The 21,665-nt window shown below is 55.7% G+C and overlaps 5 protein-coding genes across 5 annotated transcripts; 4 read left to right on the top strand and 1 right to left on the bottom strand.

Moving 5' to 3' along the window:
- Nucleotides 1-2,390: 2,390 nt before the first annotated feature.
- On the top strand, nt 2,391-2,804 carry CcaverHIS019_0408140 (uncharacterized protein; the record flags this gene model as incomplete). Its single annotated transcript, XM_060600691.1, has 3 exons — nt 2,391-2,616; nt 2,732-2,741; nt 2,783-2,804. 3 exons carry the CDS (start codon nt 2,391-2,393, stop codon nt 2,802-2,804), a joined length of 258 nt encoding a protein of 85 aa, XP_060457259.1.
- Nucleotides 2,805-3,203: 399 nt separating this feature from the next.
- On the bottom strand, nt 3,204-5,030 carry CcaverHIS019_0408130 (uncharacterized protein; the record flags this gene model as incomplete). Its single annotated transcript, XM_060600690.1, has 4 exons — nt 3,204-3,293; nt 3,327-3,607; nt 3,660-3,870; nt 3,903-5,030. 4 exons carry the CDS (start codon nt 5,028-5,030, stop codon nt 3,204-3,206), a joined length of 1,710 nt encoding a protein of 569 aa, XP_060457258.1.
- Nucleotides 5,031-5,780: 750 nt separating this feature from the next.
- CcaverHIS019_0408120 (uncharacterized protein) lies at nt 5,781-7,259 on the top strand (the record flags this gene model as incomplete). The annotated part of the gene is made up of 2 exons (XM_060600688.1): nt 5,781-5,810; nt 5,844-7,259. 2 exons carry the CDS (start codon nt 5,781-5,783, stop codon nt 7,257-7,259), a joined length of 1,446 nt encoding a protein of 481 aa, XP_060457257.1.
- Nucleotides 7,260-15,393: 8,134 nt separating this feature from the next.
- On the top strand, nt 15,394-16,085 carry CcaverHIS019_0408110 (uncharacterized protein; the record flags this gene model as incomplete). Its single annotated transcript, XM_060600687.1, has 2 exons — nt 15,394-15,424; nt 15,457-16,085. 2 exons carry the CDS (start codon nt 15,394-15,396, stop codon nt 16,083-16,085), a joined length of 660 nt encoding a protein of 219 aa, XP_060457256.1.
- A 3,509-nt stretch (nt 16,086-19,594) lies between these two features.
- Nucleotides 19,595-20,641, top strand: CcaverHIS019_0408100 (uncharacterized protein; the record flags this gene model as incomplete). The annotated part of the gene is made up of 1 exon (XM_060600686.1): nt 19,595-20,641. The coding sequence occupies one exon, from the start codon at nt 19,595-19,597 to the stop codon at nt 20,639-20,641; it is 1,047 nt and encodes a 348-aa protein (XP_060457255.1).
- Between the last annotated feature and the right edge of the window lie 1,024 nt (nt 20,642-21,665).

The following is a 21,665-nucleotide window of genomic DNA, read 5'->3' as shown; positions in this document are numbered from 1 at the left end:
GCTGATTCGTCTCGGGCATCCAATTTGCTTGCGACTCGCACGAGCCCGCCATACGCATCGCTGACTTCGGCTTCAATCCAATTCCACCAGGCCACCTCGGACCAGACAGACTTTCCGTTCTCGACGGCTCGACTGTGGCCATCCGGGAGGGCGTCATCGCCCTCTCCTCTGCTCGGGGCCACGCCCAAACCGGCTCGGCCTCCATCCAGGCGTACCGCACGTGGCGATTCGTTCGGATCATCTTACTCTCCAGGTCCCGCCAGTGAGGAAACCGCGGGAACTGCGCATTCGGCGTGGACTGACCCGCCCTACCCTGTATCGGTGCCCATTAGAACTTCGGTATTGTCGGGCCGCAAGTCCAATCGGTCTCATTGAGATGGCAAGTGTGTGAAGTTGTGGTGACTAGGCTTAAGAGTGTATAAGGATTCTATGTATGGCCATACCCCTGTTCCCACCGGCAATGCACCCCGGCCAGCCTCCATTCAACTCTTAAAAATATGCCACTCTGCCCTCGTCGTGTTCCTGACCGCCTCTAGATGTGTATGGAACAAAAGCTGAAGAGTTTATGGACGAGTTAGGAATCGAACCAAAGACCTTGTCAAGATCAAGATGGTGTGCTCATCACACGCTGTCTGCTAATGACACGCTCTACCAACTGAGCTACACGCCCTACACTCTTCGAGAATCATTTCTCCCTGCTCCGCCGTTCTGGTATCTGATGCCCACTTTTCGTAGTAAAGAACTTGGATGGCTCAGCAAGTCTTGTGCACCTTGTCCCTTGGTTTGAAAAGAAGCCGCATTCCGATGATTTGCGCGTCGTAACATACTATTCGTTGCGCGTCACATTCCGGAAATGCCGGACTGGACTGGACTGGACCTAGACCTGGGCGTGTGACCTCGGGGATTGGTGGAAGATTACAACCAAGCGGAGACGTCACGTTGGGCCCTTGGCAAAGGACAGTATTAATACAGAAATCGTAAAATGGTCCAAGCACTCACTTGACACCCTCTGCTTTTGGAATGAGGCGCATCCCTGCGATTGAGATGACACATTCCCTTGCTCCTCAGATTCTCATGATCTCTTGGCCACAGGCAGCAACCGCAGCCCGCGCTCACGGAATATCGGAGGCTCAATATGCTCCTGTAACCACCTCACCTCAGAGCTGTTGGTCACGCTAGCAATGTACAGACGTTGTGTGCCTGTCGAGATTGTGGGGATTCAGGAGGTCAGGTGGCAGATGGCACGCGGCAGGCGGACAGAAGCGACCGACCGGCGCCCGGCGAGGCGTGTCTGTGCTCAGATTCCTTGTGCACCCTCCCACCCTCCCCCGGAAATGACCGATCTTGCTTCGCTGCCCGTACTGTTATCAGAGGTTGGCCAAGCGGCCATTGCGGCGGGAGTGGTGTCGGATCAACCCGAGCATTGACAAGAAAGGGTATTGGGGTCTGTGGAGCAACTTCGGATAGACGCCAAAGAAATTCACGCGGTCCTCGAGAAGCTTTTGGGAGAGGGACCCTGCACCTCTCCTCGCACTTCCACAAGAAGCTGTTCCGCAGTCGCAACATGGAAACTAGGTCAGGCTGGGGTTGTGCTCGGTGAAGCCGAGCAGGTTTTCCAAGGGATTTGGTCGATTTTAAACTGCGGCAAATTTGGGAATAATCCGACCCCTTTAATAGTGCAGCAATGAAGAACGTACTTGGGATGCTGTCATAATCTAATCATCAACAAGTGGCTCAATGGCTTGTCTCTATGACTTGATTGATTTACTCCGGTGAAGCCATCACACCCGACCAGATAAGCCGGTTGCGTCGTCTTCTGTGATTGTTCCATGTCCTTTATTCGTCCAGATTGACTGCCGTCCCATTCCGACTGGAGGTATTTGCGGAGTGATGGGTGCAGATTGGCGGAGTGCGCCACGTCACGGATCGTGTGGCGGGTGCCGTGGCGCCGTGCCTCGAGCCCGGATCTCCAAACTTTGTTAGGTGCGGACATTGTTGTAGAACAAAGAGAACAGCTAGCTTCGCCGAGATGAGTGTGTTGACGCTCAGTGAGTTCCTTGGGAATAAACGGGGGTCCACCTCGCATCTGATGGGGTGTGCGTCAACGTCGGCCTTGGTTTACCGATATGGCCGACGAGCACGCTCAACCAAGACGAATGTCCAGTCCGAGTTGATGCCGGTCCAGTCCACCTGAGAGCAACCGCTGCTTAAGATGCAGGCCCTCACCACGTCTGAGTTTTGTTCCTCTCAGAGCCCATCGCAGGCAGCATCTGACGTGAGTCATAATAGCCAAAGTTGGTCTGACAGTATAAGAGAGTATCCATCACAACCGACTGAGTAGGTGCCCGTCTCGAAGCCCTGACGATCACCACAATCCTCTTCGTCCACCAATGGCTCTCCTTCCCCCAAGCTCTCTGCCGAAGCTGCGAGCCCACATCTACCGCCTGAATCAGCAGATCAGTAAGAACACCGAGAAGATGGACGACGCCGAACGGTCTGCGTCTTGTTCCGCAGCATGGGAATATACCCGCGAAGCGATCACCATCGCCAACAGAGTCAACCGCCTCATTATCACCGAGCTCCAGAGAGCCATGTGGCAGATCACCGAGTCATGGCGTACGCCGTCAGGCAGCTCCGACTCAGAGCTCTCTGACAGTGGATCAGACGAGGAGGTAGTGGTCCGTAAAGCCAAGAGTGGGAAGCAGGTACGGTGGGCCGACAACGTCGAGAGTGGGCTGTAGGTGGGTCACAGAGTAGCGAAAGGACATAACTGACCTACCAGGTTTTGGAACGTCATATTATAGGAAGAGTGCAATACAAAAGGCTGAAGGTCAACCCAACCCACGGACGCGCTTGGGATTAGTGTTGTATATATGCTGTTGTCGTTTGTGTCACATTTCCTCCAACACCTTGTAGAAGGCCATGGTACAAGAAGATCGTCAAGTTGCTTCGAGACTGGTGTGGTTGGGTTGGCATTCCGATCCAGTTTTTGATCTCGAACCCGGTAAGTGCATTGCGCTGCGGCCCTCATAGACATGAGTCGACGGCCCAAATCGGTCCGATTGATCAAATACTGTATCGTTCAAGCTCATACAGTCTCTAGGTTCCTTACCACACTTAGGTTTTTGCCGTTTGTACATACTCCAGGACAACTACAAGAAGCGTCCGATCCAGATCTATACACATCAGTGATCACGTCGTCTCTAGTAATGGTCTGGGCCAGTTTCGCGCAACATGTCGTCGCCGCCCAGCATGCGTGCCTTCTGCTCGAGACCAGTAAAGTGCTCGAATGCCTTCGATCAGCACAGCTCCAGCGCAAAGCTCACTTTGGTTTGGTATTCCCGCCCCTCCATCCACTCGAGTACGGCATTCACGTCATGCTCATCTGGCAGCTGTGTGCGGCGGAGCTCAGCCACGCGCTCCGCCACAGAGGTGAAGAGTTCGGCATCATCGACATCACCGTCACTGTCGCTGTCGTCGTTGTCATCAACATCGACGCCCTTGGCCCTCAGGAGTTCGCGGTACAGGCCACGGATGCGGCGGAAGAGGTGGTGCTCCCAGTGAGAGAGGGCGTGGTATAGGCGCGCAGAATCGAGGCAGTGGGGCCCTAGAATTAGGGCGTGTCGCGACTCGTGTCGCCAACTCAGTCGTGCACTCACCCATGTCAAAGTTGCGGGGTAGTTTCTCCCCGTCCCCGTCTTCGTCATCGTCATCATCATCGTCATCACCCTCATTGCCGGTATGGCCCTCGACCTCATCGTGGGACTCAGGGTCGTATTGGGTTCCCGTCAGATACACAGACTGCCAGCAGTGCTGGTTCCGGCGGTTACACGCGTGGCAGTAACGCGCAATCTCGGCTCGACTCGACACCTGACGTCAGCCCTCTTCATTCAAAGCCCTACCAGGAACTTGGGGTAGGTCTCGAGCGCCTTGACAAACTCGGGACGCCAGATCTGCGAGCGCACGCGCAAGTTGCGGATGCCACGAATGTAAGAGCGCAGCTCGCCTACAGGCGCCATGTACTCCTTCTGTGCGCCGCGAAGGGGCAGCACGTCCGGGCCATGGATCACGAGCAGGAGAAGGTACTGGAACATGACCTTGAACTTGTACTCCTGGCTCTGGGCGTAGCCAAGCGAGAACTCGGACGGCATGAGTCTCTCGTCGAACCCGTCGTCCTCTGAGATGAACCCGTCGTCATCGTCTCGCACATACTCCCACGCCCCGCTAGGCCCCTCGCTCTCCTCCTCCTCGTCATCCGACGACGGCAAGTTCAGGCGTCGGTTTTTGAGCTTGCGCAGCATGCGCTGCTGCGCCGTTTCGCCGCGGGTGCGCAGTCTCGTGGCCGTCACAAATCGTTCTGGCTCATCGAGCTCAATCTCGTCGGCACTCTCCTCCTCCGTCGCCGCTTCATTACTCTCCTCGTCTGGGTCGAGACGCGTGTGCTTGGCACTGCTCCGCCTCCGCCGCCTGGCGGGCCGCTCGCTCGGGGAGCCACTGTCGGAGTCGCGCCTCCGCCGCTGTGCACGCGTGAGGCGCCGAGAAGGCCAAGGTTCCTCGTCACCAGACCTTCCGGAACCTGGGTCGCGAGCGCGTGGATGGCGGTTCTTCACGCCGTTTCGCAGCCCCGCCTCAGACTCGCTTTCAGAGCTGCTCGCGGCCTTACGCTTGCCACTGATGGGCAGAGTGTCCTCGTCATCATCGTCGCTCACGACGCGTCGAGTGGTGGCGCGCCAAGCCTTGCGCTTGGGGCTGAGGCGAACAGCCCGGATATCCGAGTCGCTGTTTTCGGCGCTTTCGTCGCTGGCGAGACTTGGAAACTTGTTTGGGAACGAGGGACGCGCCGGACGCGGCAAGGCGTTTGGTTCACTGGGTAACGCAACAATATCGTCGTCCGAGTCGTGGACGACTATGGACACGGGTGGCGGTGACGAGCGTGAGGCGCGTGGTGGTCTCGGTCTGGGTCGTGGTCTCGAGCGTGGCGAGCTCGTACTGAAGAATCTGTCAATGTCCGCTTGACTAAGCGGGCTCATCTTGGCCAACCCCCATCACTTGGTTATGTGTGAGAAGTAATCGTGGGATGGATATGGATGAGTTTAGATAGATGTGCTTAGAATTGTGTTCAACTCGCGTCATCACGCGTCGACCCCGGTCTCGCTGCTAATTCCGAGGTACTGTCAATATCTCCCTAGCCTCTATTTCCTTGTATGGCGATCCTTATTGGTTCCACCCCTATATAGGGCATTCCCTATTAGCTCATCCCCATAGGGGTTCCAGATATCCAGGATTGCATCCCCATGTTTATGTCATTCAATCCACGTCACAGTCTGACAGGTTCTGGATTAGCCGGGACCTAATTCTGGTAGATACCGAGTGGCCGATAGCCGAGCCAACTGAAACGAGAGGCGCAGATAAGATGGTGAGTGGTATCTTGACTAATTACCTGTTTTGCTTCTGAAACCTGTCAGCGTGAGAATTGGAACAGTACCGGAATGCTGTGCATTCCCGGGCCCCGGAATGAAGTATCCAGTTTAGGCTGAGACTTGATCCTCAGGACCTGATTTTGGGTGGTGACTGGCCAACGGCTAAGGCCGTTGACCTTTGGTGACAGTGTGGGCCCGATCGCGTTCGAGGATTGAGCCGACCCGGCAGGCGATGGGTGGCGGTAGTGGGCAATATTGGGCAGCTTAGTAACCGGTTCATGACAAAGGAACATTACGCACTATAAACACTTCCACGTCCACGTCCACAATACTCTTCTCCCATCTCATCAAATTCCCACCATGACAGCATCTACCACTCTCGACTGGACTGTAAGTAGCCTCGTGAGATGAACACTCACGCAGTCGTACCACAACACCATCAACGGCCAGGCCGCCAAGACGGCCAAGACGCGCCATGGCATCAACCCCGCGACCGAGGAGGCTCTCCCCGAGGTCCCCGTTGCTGGGCAGGATGATGTCGATGCGGCTGTCGAGGCCGCCCGCGCTGCTTTCCCGGCGTGGAGCAAGACGTCGTGGGACGAGCGCGAGGCGCTGCTGAACAAACTTGTCGACGCCGTCGAAGCGAACCAGGCCGGCTTTGTCGACATGATCGTCAAGGAGACTGGAAAGGGCGTCTCGACTGCGGGCATGGAGTTCGCCAGCACCATCAAGTTTGGCCGCGCGCTTGCGGCACTCCGTGTCGAGGACAAGGTGCTCGTCGACAGCGCCGAGATGACCGGCACCCTGCGCCACGTGTCCCTTGGTGTTGGTGCCGCAATTGTCCCTTGGAATTGGCCCCTGCTCCTTTGCACGATCAAGATTACGAGCGGTCTCATCACGGGCAACTGTGTCATCGTCAAGCCTTCGCCGTTCACACCTTACTCGAACCTCAAGCTTGTCGAGCTGGCTTCGGGCATCTTCCCACCGGGCGTCATCCAGGCTCTTAGCGGCGGCGACGACCTCGGACCCATGCTCACCGAGCACCCTGACATTGACAAGGTGTCGTTTACGGGCTCGTCGTTCACGGGTAAGAAGGTCATGGCTTCGTGCGCCCGCACCCTTAAGCGTGTGACCCTCGAGCTCGGCGGCAACGACGTCGCAATCGTCTGCGACGATGCCGACTTGGCCAAGGCTGTGCCCACTGTCGCCACGATGGCGTTCCTTGGTTCGGGTCAGATCTGCATGGACATCAAGCGCATCTACGTTCACGAGAAGGTGTATGAGCCCTTCAAGGCCGCCCTCATCGACTTTGCCAAGTCCATCAAGATGGGCAATCCCGAGGACCCGACCACGCTCGTCGGCCCCATCCAGAACGCCATGCAGTACGGCAAGGTGCAGGAGATGTTCAGCGAGATCAAGAAGCAGGGCTGGAACGCCATCGTCGGCGGCGAGCTCGACGCCCGCACCGTGCAGCCAAAGGGCTACTACATGCACCCGACTATCATCGACAACCCTCCCGAGGAGTCTCGCATCGTCCAGGAGGAGCCATTCGGCCCCATCGTTCCGCTCCTCAAGTGGAGCGACGAGGAGGACGTGCTTGCACGTGCCAACGTGTCCAAGATGGGCCTCGGTGGTTCCGTCTGGAGCAAGGACACGGAGCGTGCGGTTCGTCTTGCCCAGCGCCTCGAGTGTGGCACATCCTGGGTCAACTGCCACTTCCATCTCGATCCGAATGTTCCGTTTGGCGGCGCCAAGTCTAGTGGTCTGGGCCGTGAGCTCGGCGTCACCGGCCTTGAGGGCTGGATGGAGCCCCAGAGTCTGTGGGTCAGCAAGGCGTGAGTTAGGATATGAGACGGCGTTTTGTAGTTTAGCAGTAGCCAGTCAGCAGTGGGAGACATGCAGAGCGCAGATTGTGTATGACGTTGGCTCTCAAAGTAGGCAATCTCACCTCACTTGTCGCTTGTATAGATTGTTCGATCGGATCCAACCCAGGGCTGGGAGATTTCGCAACACATCGCTTAAGTGGTCACGACGATCACTACCCTGCTCACTCTCAACTCCAGTTCATTCTTGACCCATCACTCCTTGAGGAACAGTATAAACTACTTCACTACGTAATCGGCCATGTCTGATATTGTTCACTTTTCTCGTCATTCTATGAGGAAAACCCTCATGTTAGGGGGGTCTATTATCCGCTTATCTCCGGTAAGATAGGGGTTGTGCCAAAGTGCATAGGCGGGGTAGACGCCAGCGCGATCGCACCCAGCATCTCAACGATGTCTGCCGCTTGGTTCTGCACGACGAATGCGTCCCAGCGTGTGCTGGAGACGAAAGACGGGAAAAGAATGCTCACGAGGAGATACAGTTGGCCACTAACCTGTGCGAACCTGGCGGCGTCGGACCGCTGTTGGTACAGAGGCGTGTTCATCACGTCGGGGTCGAACAGGGCCGGAAACACAAGCTCCCAAGTGAGAACGGTGCCGGGCGCAGGAAACGGAGCCACCGTGGTTACCGAGGTAATGGTGCGAATCGGCGTGGTCCGAGTGGCGCAGTTTGGCTCAGAGGAGAGAGCCTGGACCACCGTCACTGCGCTGTTGGTAGTGGGGCTCTTCGCGTCGTTTTTGTTTGTCACTATCGGTTTGGGAGCCGCTGTTGAGTACTTGTCGGCTTGGATGGAGGTTTTGCTCTGAAACCAAGATCGGTTAACGAGGCAGAGAAACACCTTGCTCAGCCAGGCGGCGGATCGGGACATCCTGACTCTCAATGGGGGGACCGCGGCCTAAGGGCTCTAATTATACGCGTCCTCGTTGACCCGTTTGCCGGCAACCTGGTGCGAGCTATCGGTGTGCATTGAACACGTTCGTGTTGATCGTTCGGTTAATTGTCATTATGATCAACAAGATCCAGGTACTCGAATTGTTTTGGTGCCCTAACACGTTACCGGAAGCATGCATCCAGGTTTTGCTGGTTCCACCGGGCAGATACAACGTGCCTTCAGTTGCTCTTCCCTTTTGCTAGGTCCTAGCACAGCCTCCTTGGCCATATCGGGTCTGAGCAGGTACTGGGTCCGTTTTAAAACCCAGTGGAGCAACTCACAGTCCGCGATAGATCGGCACCGGGATTCAGCGGCACACTGAAGCACTCCACCGCACCGGAAAACGACCGCGAGGAATGTAAAAATGACGAGGAATATTGCCGCGGGACTGGGCGCGGTCCGCCGTCTCGGACGGTATGGGCACGGACGGGTCTCCTGAAACTGTAGGCGGGGCGTGGGTCACCGGGACGTCCGTTGCACCACCAGAAATGCGCCTCGGGACACGATGCCACGGCCGCTGCATGAACCCAGACCCAGGCCCCGAACTAGCTGGGTCCGCCGCGGTCGCCCTCGGCACCATCAGTCTGGGGAGGTACAAAACAACGCCGCGTTCACCATCCTGACCACAGCACCTTGGCCTCTGTCTACTTTCTCTCCAGAATTGACGCAACTCACGCTGCACGCATCACCCTCCTGGCGAACCTTGAAAAAAACAATAATGACCTGCGCGGGCCACCACGAGACTGGAGAGAACAAAGGCAGTGAGTAGACTAGCGAATGTTGCTCACGGCAGAGGAGTGCAAGCGTTATTGGGACGAGGAGGACCGCTGCTTCTACTGCAAGTTCTGCAACAAGTTTATGCGGCGCATCATCACCTGTGGCGCGTGCAAGTGAAAAACTCGACTCGGAGCCCCATACTGTAGCTAATGTAACCTGTGCAGAATTTCCGTTATGAGAAGAAGAGGCGAGCACAAATCAGCTGGTTTTCGTTAGACGCGCTCCAAGCACCTGAGGACGAAAAAGGGTCAGCCCCGTTTCTGGTCGAAACGGAACACGTTTCATGAAAAATCGTAACCATGTCGGACAATTCCATTCACCCTACCAGCTTCCTCGATCCAAGCAAGGTCTCAGACCCCCTCCCTATCGCTCCCACATGCGCAGGGGCAAAAAAGTTCCCCGCCAGGGAGTTGAACCCTGCTCTTTCGCGGACACGCTGAGCCAGAGCTCGAGCAGCTCTCAACTGAGAGGCGAATATACTAACCGATATACTAGCGAGGACGTGCTTGTTGCACATTTTCGTGGTCTTGGGGCGAGCCATGTATGTATGGTTTGGCGCCATCCAAGGGGCCAGGAATTGAGGAAATCTATGCCCAACCTGCTTGACCAAGTAGTGTCAAGGACGTTGCATTGGGGTGCGCTACAAGGGATATGTGGTAGAGTATGGATCTTCTGGGTGATCAACTACCGCGTGCGGGGCTGGGATGAGCATTCAGCTGCTAGACGTTCCAGGGTTAAGTTGTTTGATGGCCACTTTTGTGTTCGAGGACGTTTTGGCGTGGAGGAAGGGAGCAAGTCTCCTGAAACAATTGTCGCTTGGTCATTGACGTCTGCGAATCGCACCCTCTTTCGTGTTCTCTCAGGAGCGAGGGGTGTGCTGTAGAACCTGGAAACGACTCGGGGAGGGTTATTGCAGCTCGTCCTGGAGAGGCCGCTTGGGAGGCTTTGTGGAGGTGTTGTGGGCGTTGTCGGAAGAGAAACCTGCGGTAATGGGTTCAGGCGTGTTTTGGTCTTGGAGACGGAGAGAGCGAAAGGGTTTACGTCCTCGACAGAGCGTACACGGAATTGAACGGGGTTTGGTCTTGGTCGAGGGGTTGCCAGTTGTGATGGCAATGTTGGGGTGTTCTAAAGTGAGCATTGGGTGAGAAAATACATACCTCCCGGAGAACTAGGCAACGGTCGAGGAATGGCGTGCGGTGCTTGGCTTGGCAACGGGTCCGGCCCATGGGAGAAGGTGAAGAGTGTAGCTCATAAGGGTGGAAGCTGGGACTGGAGATGTCGGACAAGTTGGGTTGTCGGGCCCGAACTGGGACCAGAGAACAGCTCTCCGCCTGCGCTGCCCAACGCGAACGACTATTTCGCGTGGCAAGCTGCTTTACATTCCCTGGTCCCTCTGATTGGGGGGAGAGCTGCATTGCTCTGGCATGCAACGGTGAAGCCGACCGACTGAGACGGATAGGCGACTGTAAGCCAACCGGTCGTGGCGTAGCGGGCGACCGAACTTGATATGGAGAGGATGAATATTGGAGCTGGCGCCACCAGCTGGGCCGCTCGATGAGCACGACGCGTTGGCGATTGATACCGAGGTTGAAGCTCGGAGGAGTGGAAGCGAAGCCCGAACTGGGGAGGGCCGGGACATGCTCTGCTTCTTTGGGCTTCATATGACCCCGCGAGCTCTGCTCGAGGCCATGCACTGACGGACTGCGTTCGGTAGCTGGCAGTTTCGGCTCCTGCGATCGCTTGCGACCTGGTCGAACAACGGGTCGATGGCGCTTGCGTGCAGCTGCATGAGCAGAGAGGCGCTTCTTCATGTGGAGCTTGGGGATGGCGGAATCCTGGTGGATAGTGCGTACGTGTGAGGGATGAACTGGAGGGATGTGAGTGATGAGTAGAACAAGAACACGACGAGGAGACACGTGAATGAGCTCGAGCAAGATGGTCGGCAACTGGCAGCTGGCGGTTGTCGACATTTGATACTGCCTGGAAGCACGCAAAGACGCACCTGCACCAGCTGAGCGGGGCCGAGCAACATGGACAAGAGCGCACAAGGCTGCAAGGAATTTTGTGCAGTGAATGCCATTGGCTTTGGAGCAGCACGGCCCCTGCCAGATGGCTGGTTAGGGGAGAGAGTGGCAGGTGGTGGCGGACAACGGCCAAAGGGTCGTCACCGAAGAGAGGAGAAAGAGGGACAGCACTCGGTATTAGCCTTGACGTCGTATCACGCCGAGATCAAGTCTGGACAACTCGGCCGCCGTTGCAATCATTCCGGGTCCTGAGGGCCAACGAGAACCAGTTGGCCAGGTCATGTGTCTCCCAATTCCTGACGCCTCCAGGGGCTTGGTAGATGACTGGCGCCGGATTACGGTTCGGGGAATTTTAACCCTCTAGTGTCCAGGCTTCATTGCTTGGACGGTAACCCGCCAAATGAGTTAAGTTATTCTCCCCAACTTGATACCTACGCCTCGGGTTGATTTCCCGCGCCACGCTCTACATTTGGTGTGTCGCGTGCTCTGCAGACATGGAAATTCAACAATCCAGACAGCCAGCATGCAGTCTACGCGCAGCTGTAGCACTTCATTAAGGGCCGGAATGTTGAATTGGTTCGCACGCCTCCTTAGCAGTCAGCAGTTCTCAAATCGCGGTGTTGATGACAGTTCCTCCGAACGCTCAGACGACAGGAGCGCATCTCATGCTTGGAAAGGCCCTGAGCAGCAGCCACCACCGCCCTTTCAAGCCTCCTAGAAAGCCGCACGCGTCAGAACCGAGAAAAAGGCACAGTCGCCGTGAAGGTGCCACTTCAAGAGGTCGAACTGGGAGTCGAACCCAGGCTACAAGAACAGAGATGTACTCAGAATCTTGTGTACTGACCGTTATACGATTCAACCTTAAGATATGTTAGGGTTGGAGCTGCCAGATTCGAGCTCGAAGTCCGCAGGGTACCGCAGGCGCTAGCGCAGTGGTCCCCTAGTGAGAGGTGATATGTGAATGCATAGAACGGTAAGTAGGTGCACTGCAAGACCTGGCGGGTCGTGTGATGTAGACGGCGGAATGCAAAGATGGAGTCAACAGGAAGCAAAAGCACGTTGTTGGTGGAGGTTAGCTACAGTACAGTACCTACGAAAAATCGACTCTTTAAGGTGCATATTGATTGTAACGGGGCCACCAGCGGCCCCGAAATCCGTCAACGAAGTCTAGTAGACTGAGTGAGGAAGGATGTTTGCTGTTTGTAGCGAAGTAGGCCAATTATCGGAGACGAAGCGAGGTTGAGATGAGAGGCCCCCTCGTAGGCGCAATGAGGTCAGCTTGTGCAAGTTGGACCCGTCTATCTCTCCTAGATGGCCGAGCCTCTCTCTCCAGGCTGGCAAGGAGCTATAGGGATTCTAACTGAGGCCAATGCAGCCGCGCCACTTTCTGTAACGAGTGGGGACTGTGGCACTGAATGTTGTGGTTGCATCAAGAGCCAAACAAGCTTAAAATCGCTGTTGTGTCGTCACCAACTCCAGGTACAAAGTAACGCACGGTGAAGGATAGCTGCACAACATGCACAGACAGACATTCAATGCCCGTTTCAGATGGCGGGGTTGACGAGCACAACATGCATACAAGGGGACAAAGTACGAAAAGAGATACACAAAGAAGCTGGAGTGGTCAATGGAATGCGGCCTCTGGAATGTGAGCGGCGCCCTCCCTTCCCGATAGACTAACCTCGAGGGCACAATGCGGAGGACGCGCAAGGTAGAGCTTAGTATTGCCTAGGCAAGTTTGAACCCCGAGGCGCGTTCTTGAGAGGAGCGCTGCCGCCTCCCAACTGTGAAGTACTGTCGTCGCCAGCGACCCTCGAAGCTGAAGTTAGGACCACCTGGTGAAGTCATGCTCACCGCTCCTGGCCAGTTTCCTCTTGTGAATCGACCCGAATCCTGCAACGTTGAGGGAGAGGGCAATGGCAATGAATTTCACAGCCTCCACAGCTTGAGCAGCAGCGGCAGTAGCCTGGGAGATGGGTCATTTTGCAAGCAGTTGCGAGGGGTGAATGGTTGTGGCCGGTGACAGAGAGTGTGTCTGCTGGGTTATGTGTCAAACTCACTGTGGACAGGAAAAGTTTGGCGCGACGCGTCGACCAGTGAGGTTGCCCAATTGCCGACTGGAAGATGCGTCTGGTACTCACTAAACAGGTACACATGTTCACGGACCACCTTGTTCCTGTTCCGTTGATATTGAGTGCCAACTAGTTTGCGGGGCAAATTCCTTTTACTTTGGGGGAGGAATGGATCTGAGCCTGAGTTCGGTCGTGGCCGACTCAGGAGCTTGTTGGACCCTTTACCATTTCACAGTTGGGTTACAGGGAATGTGCCAAATGAAAGATAATGACTGGCGCTTGAACCATTCTGCAGGGCTTGGTATTGTGTATTGGGGTCCAACTGACCTGGGTTGGCCCAGTGGCGCCCCATATCACTTGAGTGGAGGGTGGAGGTGGTGGCTTGCCTTGATCCCTGTTTGTCCATCATTCATTAGTAGGGCTTCATTTGAATGAGGCTGGCATGAAGGAAGTGCAACAGCTGTGGCGAGTGGAAAGGCATCGCCTGCAGGGCAGGTACAAGCTGCTTCTGGTGGCAAGTTGGAGTTGACTTTGGCGAGTGGCGAGGTTGGCGGAGAAAACCTATGTATGTTTGAAAGACGAATGCCTTGACATCTGGGGAATGTGTTAGAAGATTAGATATAGGGCCATAACGACCTTTGATATCTACAGACAACCTTTCCCACTGTACGGTTGAGTCAGCAGCAAGATGGACTCAACGTGTTCGCCCAGCTGATGCTACGGGTGGGGGGCTGGCCGGAGAGTAGACTCTGGAAGCGTGAATATAGAGTATTCCCTGAAGATTTACTTGTCCATCGATGCAGCAGAGTGCGGCGGCTGGCGGACAGCAAAGGCAAGGCCTCTGAGTGTGGCAGTGAGAGAATCTGGACACTTGTTAATGTACGTGCCTGAGGCGATTTGCTTCCATACGTCAGCGCAAAGCAAGTGGCACTCCTTCCTCCTTCCTGTTGGAGATGAAACGACGTCTGCCAAGTTGTGCCCGGTAGTTGAGAGGTGGTTGAATGCATAGAACCAAGGAGAATGTAGAGGTCAAAGTCAACCGGAAGCAAAGCCAACGTGGCAACTAGAGGCTTTCTACCTACGGCCAGACGCAGTGTCCAATACCAACATGAAAGCAGCATCTCTGTTCGTATAGTGGCTAGTATGCTCGCTTGTCATCATCTGTGACCGCGGGAGACCGGAGTTCAATTCTCCGACAGAGAGCAGTATCATAATTACAATTTCTTTTGGGCCCCGTCGCTTTTGCGGAGTCGCCTGGGAGAGCGATCGTAGGGCATAGGAATGAAGTGAAGCCTCCCTTCAGGAATGTTGATGGTACCCTCCAATCTCGTATGGTTTGACCTTGTTGTGTCTCGCCCCGCTTACGCACTGACGGACACGGGCCTCGTCAAGACAACAACGGTGCGACAAGTAACAAGGCATGGTAACGAGGAGATTACATGGGCCCCGATCAGCCGGCCAGGTAGACCCTTTCCTTGAAACCCTCAATGGTCAGATACCGAGCCATCCGTGGAGGATACGGTATTTCCCGTTGGACCGTTAAAACATTCTTGGCCTTTGCGGCTGGAGAACCGTGCTCTATCCCGCCTTCTCCTCCACTAGCTTTATCCTAGTGGTAGCGGATCCCCAGTTCTCCTATCTTGAAACAACCGATTGTTCAGCCGAGGAGATCTCGGTCCGGGTCCCAACCTTTTCGATCACGACGACGACGCATTGTTTTATTGGCCGTTAGATCTCCATCCCGGCGGCTGGCTCCCCACAAAATGAATACACCTGGCAGCATCAGGAGAACAGAGACAGGCCCCGCAGTTCTTGTTAATGAAATCCAAATCCTCCGCGCCACTACTGCTTCATCATTCCCCATCTGGTTCCCAACTGATGTGAGGCGTCCCGGGGATTTCAAGGTGTACATTCGGCATTGTCAACGAAGCGGTCCCGTCGGCGATCCAACTTTCTGGGCAGGGAGTGCTACCGGATCCGCGCGCTCAGACTCCCGGGATCGTCCAGGCATGAATGGTGAGGTTGACAGAAAGAAAGGGCAACGCGATTGCCCTGCCATATTCCTGGGCCAAGATGCCCACCAGCGCCGAGTTGCCTCGATTAGCGTATGAGGAATTTTGGGGTATTGGCGGCTGATTTTTTCAACCTCGCGATGAGGCTGACCGGGGTGTATAAATCACGATACCATCGCACGCCTCAGAGTTGTCCCACCGTCTCCACATCGCAACCCCAACCCCACTCGCAGTGATCGTTCCCCACTCTGCATCTCAAAACATCTCCCAAACATGGCCGAACTCCGTCCCGATCTTACCCCTCGTGAGCTGTGCGTCCGGTCTCGCTGAAACTAGATTCCCGTCCTCGCACAACGTCGTCCAAGTCGCATCGCACATCCCTTCGGACCCTTCACCGCGAGCGTCCGGTCCCGACCATCCGCATTGAGCACGACCGCTCTCACTCAGCACCTATGGCTAGGCTCAGGTCCACTTCTACAAACCTCCCGACGCGCCCTCGTCGCCTCACCGAACCTGCGGGGCCCACGCCACACCCGTTCAGCGCGGCCGCATGCACCCAGCGCGCAGATGTAGCTCGCTCGCTGGGCGAATTCCAGCGCCAGAACAGCCCCACACGGACAGTCTCCGCCCCTGGATACCTGCGCACAAAGGACTCGGCACGTGACAACGGACCCATCCCCGTAGTTCTGACGGCGGCGTCCTCACCTACCGTCAAGGCCACCCCGGATAGCGTCCCTCCCATGTGGTCACCTCCTCCCATTGGATCTGCTGAGCGCGCCATTATCTGTCCCTTTGAACCTCAGTGGATCCTCTCGCCACTCTCCCCTACGTTTCCTACCCTTCCAGGCCCCGGGCGCAGAGAGAATCACGTCAACAAGCAGAGTCGTGCGGAACGCTCCAAGTCGGCGACGTACGGTATCCCCCCAGTCACCCTGAAGAAGGGATGGTTCCGCCGCCGTCTCTAATTGACTCGTGTCCGTTTCTTCTGTCTCCATGTGTATCATTCTGCCATGTGTCAAGAATAGACATACCCATACTTGTCGTGCGTTGTGTTTGTATGTATTCATCTCGTTACCAGAACCAGCTCAACATTAAATTCGCCACAGAAACTATTCTACTGAAACCTAGGAATGTGGCATATCGTGAGAACTCACTTACGTTCCGGCTCGCGGAGCGGAACGTTACCGCTAACGGTGCGGGTTCCTCGCAACGTATTGTTCTGAGCGGGAATGGCCGCAGTCGCCTCTTTCCCGAGATATATCCGGGTCCCAAGCATGGTGGGAAAGCCGGGCAGAAATGCAGGCGTCCCGGAACGAGGACGCGGCGTTGGTGGCCGATGGGCCCTGCCACGAGTGGTAAGGGGCGGTGTGCTAGACTTGCTTGGAAGGGTGGACGATGGAGTAGGTGTTGTGCAGCGTACCTCAGTGTCAGAGTCCGGCTCAAAGTCACGCAGGTTTCGGGACGTCGACGATGGCAGGTTCCAAGTCATAGTTGCGGAAAGGGGGGCCATAGAGCTGGTTGAACGTTGAGGCAGTGGAGGTTCCGAGACGGCTAATTTCTCCAGGGCAACTGTGTCGAGTTGGGCAAAGGTCTCTTGAACCGGACTGGTAGGTAGAGGTGGTAGAGGCTTGGTAACCAAGCCGTCTTGCTGTGTGTTCCTGCAAGTGACTATCGCGTTCTTGGGCCGAAGCTTTTCCCGAACACTGCGGAAGTCCACAGTCGACACTTTTCCTTCGGTCTGTTTACGCTCCAGTGCTACACGGCGTGGCGATAAGGAAGTCGTATTTTGACGTTGAAGGGAGGGTGACGCATCAAACACATCCGGCTTCGCAGAGGGAGCGGGGCGGGTACGACGGAGGGAATTACGGAGACTCTGGAAATCCAGGCTGGATCCCTTACTCTGGGGTGTGTTGAACAGACGTCGCGCGACCGGGTCCTCCCTCACCGATGTGGAAGCGCGCGGCCCCCGCTGGCTCCCTGGCCCAATACTGGCTGGCGTATTGCGCGCTTCTTCCTCCTTGCGAGCCAGAGCAAGTTGGCGTGGGCTATGGTACTCTTTCACCGTTTCTAGCTGCTCTGCCTCCTTACTACTTGCTACGTTGTCGAACTCTGGGATGGGCTTACGCGAACGGCGTTTGAGGGTGCTGGCGAGATTTTGATTAGGCGTCTCAAGTACCTTGTTACGTCGGGCCATACTGGCCCGGCGTGGAGTTAAGACATTCCCCTTCTCGTCTGTGACCGGTTCGCGGGGCTTGAGGCTGGCTTCGGCGACTGCACGCGCAATGGCCTTTATTCCTCGACGATGCCTCTTGGCAGCAAGGACTTGTTCCGTGTCTCCTGGTTCTGAAGCGTCAGAGTCCACCTCTTCGACGTCCATGTTCAACCCGCTGGATCGGAGCTTGTGGTTTCCTTTCGCAATGTCAGCCAGGAACGCGAGCTGCATTGGTACCGGTGCGGTGACCTTTAGCCGAATGAGAGATTGCGGAATAGCAGAGAGGGGAATGAGGAGGTATCCGTCCTTGATGAGTAGAGGAGGTGGCGTGGGGAATGCGATAGATAGCCAGGTTGTTATGTCTGCGGGAATGGGGAGAGATGGATGAGGAGGAGGGGGAGGAGGAGGGGGAGGAGGAGGGGGAGGGGGAGGTGGGGGCGGGGGATATGGCAAAGGGGATGGCGGAGGAGGGAGAGGCGGGAATAAAGCAGAGTAGATCACGTTGGGTGGAGATGATGGCACCCTTTCCGAGTTAGGTTGAGTGCTCTCTTCCATCATCGGCCGTGGTGGCAAGTCGTTTGTCGTTCTCATCCCAGGGTAAACTGGCATGGACGGAGCAGAGGATGGCGGATAAGTTCTATGGTATCTGAACGACGAGGTAACGCACTGCGCTGAGGTTTCGTGAGTGGCGGAGTAGAGCCCGAAAGAAATTCTTGCCATCGGGCCACCGACTATATATGCCAAGTTGCATGATGAGACGCACGAACAATCGACGGAGAACAATAAACAGAGACGTTTCGCCCGCTGACGGAGGACGCGCATCACCTCAGCGGTGCAACTTACCATCAGATCTTGGCGCCTGGATTTCATCATTAGTGATGGTACCAAAATGCTACGGCACAAGACAGGTAGCACGGCGTGATTGAAAACAACACTAACTTTACGCGATAACCACTCCAGGCGTCCCGGTAGGAGGCGTTATTATCCGCCACCAGATGGAAGGCTAAAAAGATGTTCCCCGCCAGGGAGTTGAACCCTGCTCTTTCGCGGTTACGCCTTTTCAGGCAACTCTCTAATGAGAGGCGAATATACTAACCGATATACTAGCGAGGATGATGCTTTGTAGAAAAAACACAAGGTACTCAAGGGGAGCTGGGGGCCTCTAACACCATTGTCAACCATCTTCGGGAGCTCGATACAGTCTTCTGTACGGCTGGCTGGGGATGAAAGGCGGGTGGCTTTACCGACCCAGAACAGCTCACCTGGTCCGGAGTGATGACTGCGCAACCGGATCGAAGTGTGCACCGGTCTGCAAGTCGTCAACTATCGGTCTGCATAGCAAACCCTCATGGGATTACGGATGGTGATGAAGGATTCGGGACAGGCCAGTAGAATCTTCTTTTGGGCAGTCTGGCCAAAAGTGTCCCTGTAGGAATGTATGTCTTTGGGCTTTAAGTGCTGATGAATTGGGGTATGCCGAGCCGCAACATAGATCTGCTCGTCGCCGTCATGCCGCCAACCCTGGTATGGATCTGAATTGCGTTTCAGAGTAGCTTTGCAGTGGTGCGAGGTGACAATGCTCAGCTTCTGAGGCTTGTCTGTTTTTTCGACATCCAGATAACCAGAAAAGCCGTGCGTTATATCGAGTGACGACTTGCGGCATCTGCTTATCCGCTTCCATCCAAAGGGTGCAGCACGTGCTGAAGGGCTGTGTGCGCTGACATGGCTGACATCCAAACATTGGCTCTGCGGGTCTTGGTCAACCAACACTGTTGATAGCTAACAAGTGTCCCGGCTAAGAGTAAGCTTTACTCTGCGTATCGGCGTGTTCAGTGTGCCTACACAGCTTCTCACCACGCCATCCTTAACTCGCATCGACTTCAAGCTGTGACCACTCACTCCCAGTTCCAAGAACCACCCCAGATATCCTTTCACGCCGGAAGGCACGCATCTTCCAACCTTATGCCTTGAGGCGTCGGGTCCAGCCAGCCCCTTGACTTCGATGCGTGCTCCTGACACAACCCTATTCCACACGCATGACAAGTGCTTCTGACCCGTTCACAGCTCGCACCATGCCACAAGGTGGCAATAACTGGGTATGAAACATCTCTCTGACTATCGTTGTTCTCCATCAACACCTAGTACCGTCGTCCTTTCAACTCACCAACGGACGCACCAACTCCTACTTGCCTTGACGCCCTTTCATCAGCACCTTCGGTCTGTCTCTCTCATTTATGCCTTTTTCTTTTCTTGCCGCCCCGTATGCTTGACCTCTCGGGCGCGTGTGCGATCGTTCGCTCGTTCGACGACGCGCGGACATATCGCCTCGGGCCGGCACTCCTTTTTCCATTAAGACTTCCCATCGACCTCTGGCCACCACCCCCATCGCCACAGGCGAACGTGACGGGAAGGTTTCCGCACCGGGCCTCACTCTTCGTCTCGAGGTGGGCAGAGAGTAGCTCCCCAGCCGAGATCGCACCGCCAAGTGCCGGCCTCGAGAGCGACTGGAGAGTGCAGACCGCTGAGCGAATGGAGCTCCATGCAGCGCGCAGTGTGCGCATGTCCAGACTTTCGAGCCAGTTTAAAAAGCTCGAATTGAAACATTCGACGCACGCATTCGATCTCGACGACGATGAGTTCCTTGGGCCCCTCCTCTCACACCTACCAAACCTTAGCGACGTTGGGATCAACTTTGACACTTCGACTCTCCACACAGTCAGTCATCGGTCGCACCCTCCCAGTCCAAGTCTCGATGGCTCGTTAGACACCTCGCTGGACTATACGCTCGAGGACGGAATCCATACACCGTCATTTGACACCCTCCCAAGAGACCCTCTAGATGCCCTCGAGGCTCTTGCCCAGCTCCAACCCTTCCGTCCCGATACGTCTAACAAGGAACACCTCGACCCCATCGAAGCTCTGCTTTGGTCTCAGCCGAGCTACGACGTGCACCCATTCCGCACCATTCCGCAGCGCTCGCAGCTGTATGCGACGAGCGAGTGGTGCGAAGTTCCCCCGCCCTTGCCTCCCAAGGACACGCGTGTCCTGCACTTTTCAACGTCGCAGCGCCGCAGCCTCGACATGGTCAAGAATGCTGGCGTGGCAGCCACGCATCGCCGAACCGAGTCAACGCCGACTTGGACCCAAGCCACCCAGTCCAAGTCCAAGCGTCAGCAGCGCATTGCACAGGTTGAGCATTCTGACTCGGCCACCAACGTGTGGCAAGAGTCCAACCAGGTGCAGGTCAAGCACTTTCATCATCATCATTATCACCACCACCACGTACATTACCAGGGAGGATCGAAATAGCAGACGAAATTGTGTGAGCTTTCTCGACTTTGTCAGCTGACAGCAGATCAAAAAGCGGGTCGCAACGACGGTTGGTGCAGTACCACAGGTCGAATATGTAGCTATTGTCTTATGGGATGACAGAGTAACTGTTGGCAGTTGGCAGTTTGGCAGCAGACAGGGGAATGGTTGCGAGTGTTGCAGACTGTGAATGTGGCAGCAACAGTGCCATTGGCACCAGATTCAGATCCACAACTTCACACAGTTGCACAGCTCCTGTTACAAAGGTCACAAGGGTATGCTTGACAACGCCTACGCGAGCGCGTCGCCGACAAGATTCTTGATCTACGGTACGTCGCAACTAACGCAGATGTTCTCACGAAGGCCTTGGCGGGCCCCGCACACGCTGAAGCCGCAGTCCGGCTCCGCATGCGCACTTTCCAGAACGACAAGCGCCGCCACGTGCAAACACGAGCAGCCCGTCGTCGAGGGGAGAGTTGGAAACTGCCCTGGTCCAAAAGATATTGTTTATGGTACTGCTCTCTGCTGGAGAATTGAACTCCGGTCTCCCGCGGTCACAGACGATGACAAGCGAGCATACTAGCCACTATACGAACAGAGATGCTGTTTTCATGTTGGTGTTGGAAACTGCGTCTGGTCGTAGGTAGAAACCCTCCCCAAGCCACGTGGTTATCTTTCCGGTATACATTGTGTGACCCTGCTTTCCGACGTCCTCATTATCCATCGTTCTATGCATTCAATCACCTCTCCACTACCGGGGATACCAGGCTATGAACATACCTCACTCCGAGGAGCTTCAGCCCGAAGCTCCCTGCCCCACCTCCAAAAGTTGTTTATCATATTTCATCATGTCCTTCAGTCGGTAACCGAGCTATTTAGTTCTGAAGGACGCTTGATTCCGTGTGTCCTGTGACGCCCTCGGTCCATGCCCTCGACGCGCATCCAGAGAACCGGTCTACAGCAGTGTTGATTCACCTACTTATTGGGCGTGGAATGCGCATTCCGCTGCTTGAAAGTTAACCAT

This window comes from Cutaneotrichosporon cavernicola (genome assembly GCF_030864355.1).
Source record: "Cutaneotrichosporon cavernicola HIS019 DNA, chromosome: 4".
Taxonomy (NCBI): Eukaryota; Fungi; Basidiomycota; class Tremellomycetes; order Trichosporonales; family Trichosporonaceae; genus Cutaneotrichosporon; species Cutaneotrichosporon cavernicola.
The sequence above is the reverse complement of the archived record's forward strand: the minus strand, read 5'-3'. Positions and strand labels throughout refer to the sequence as shown.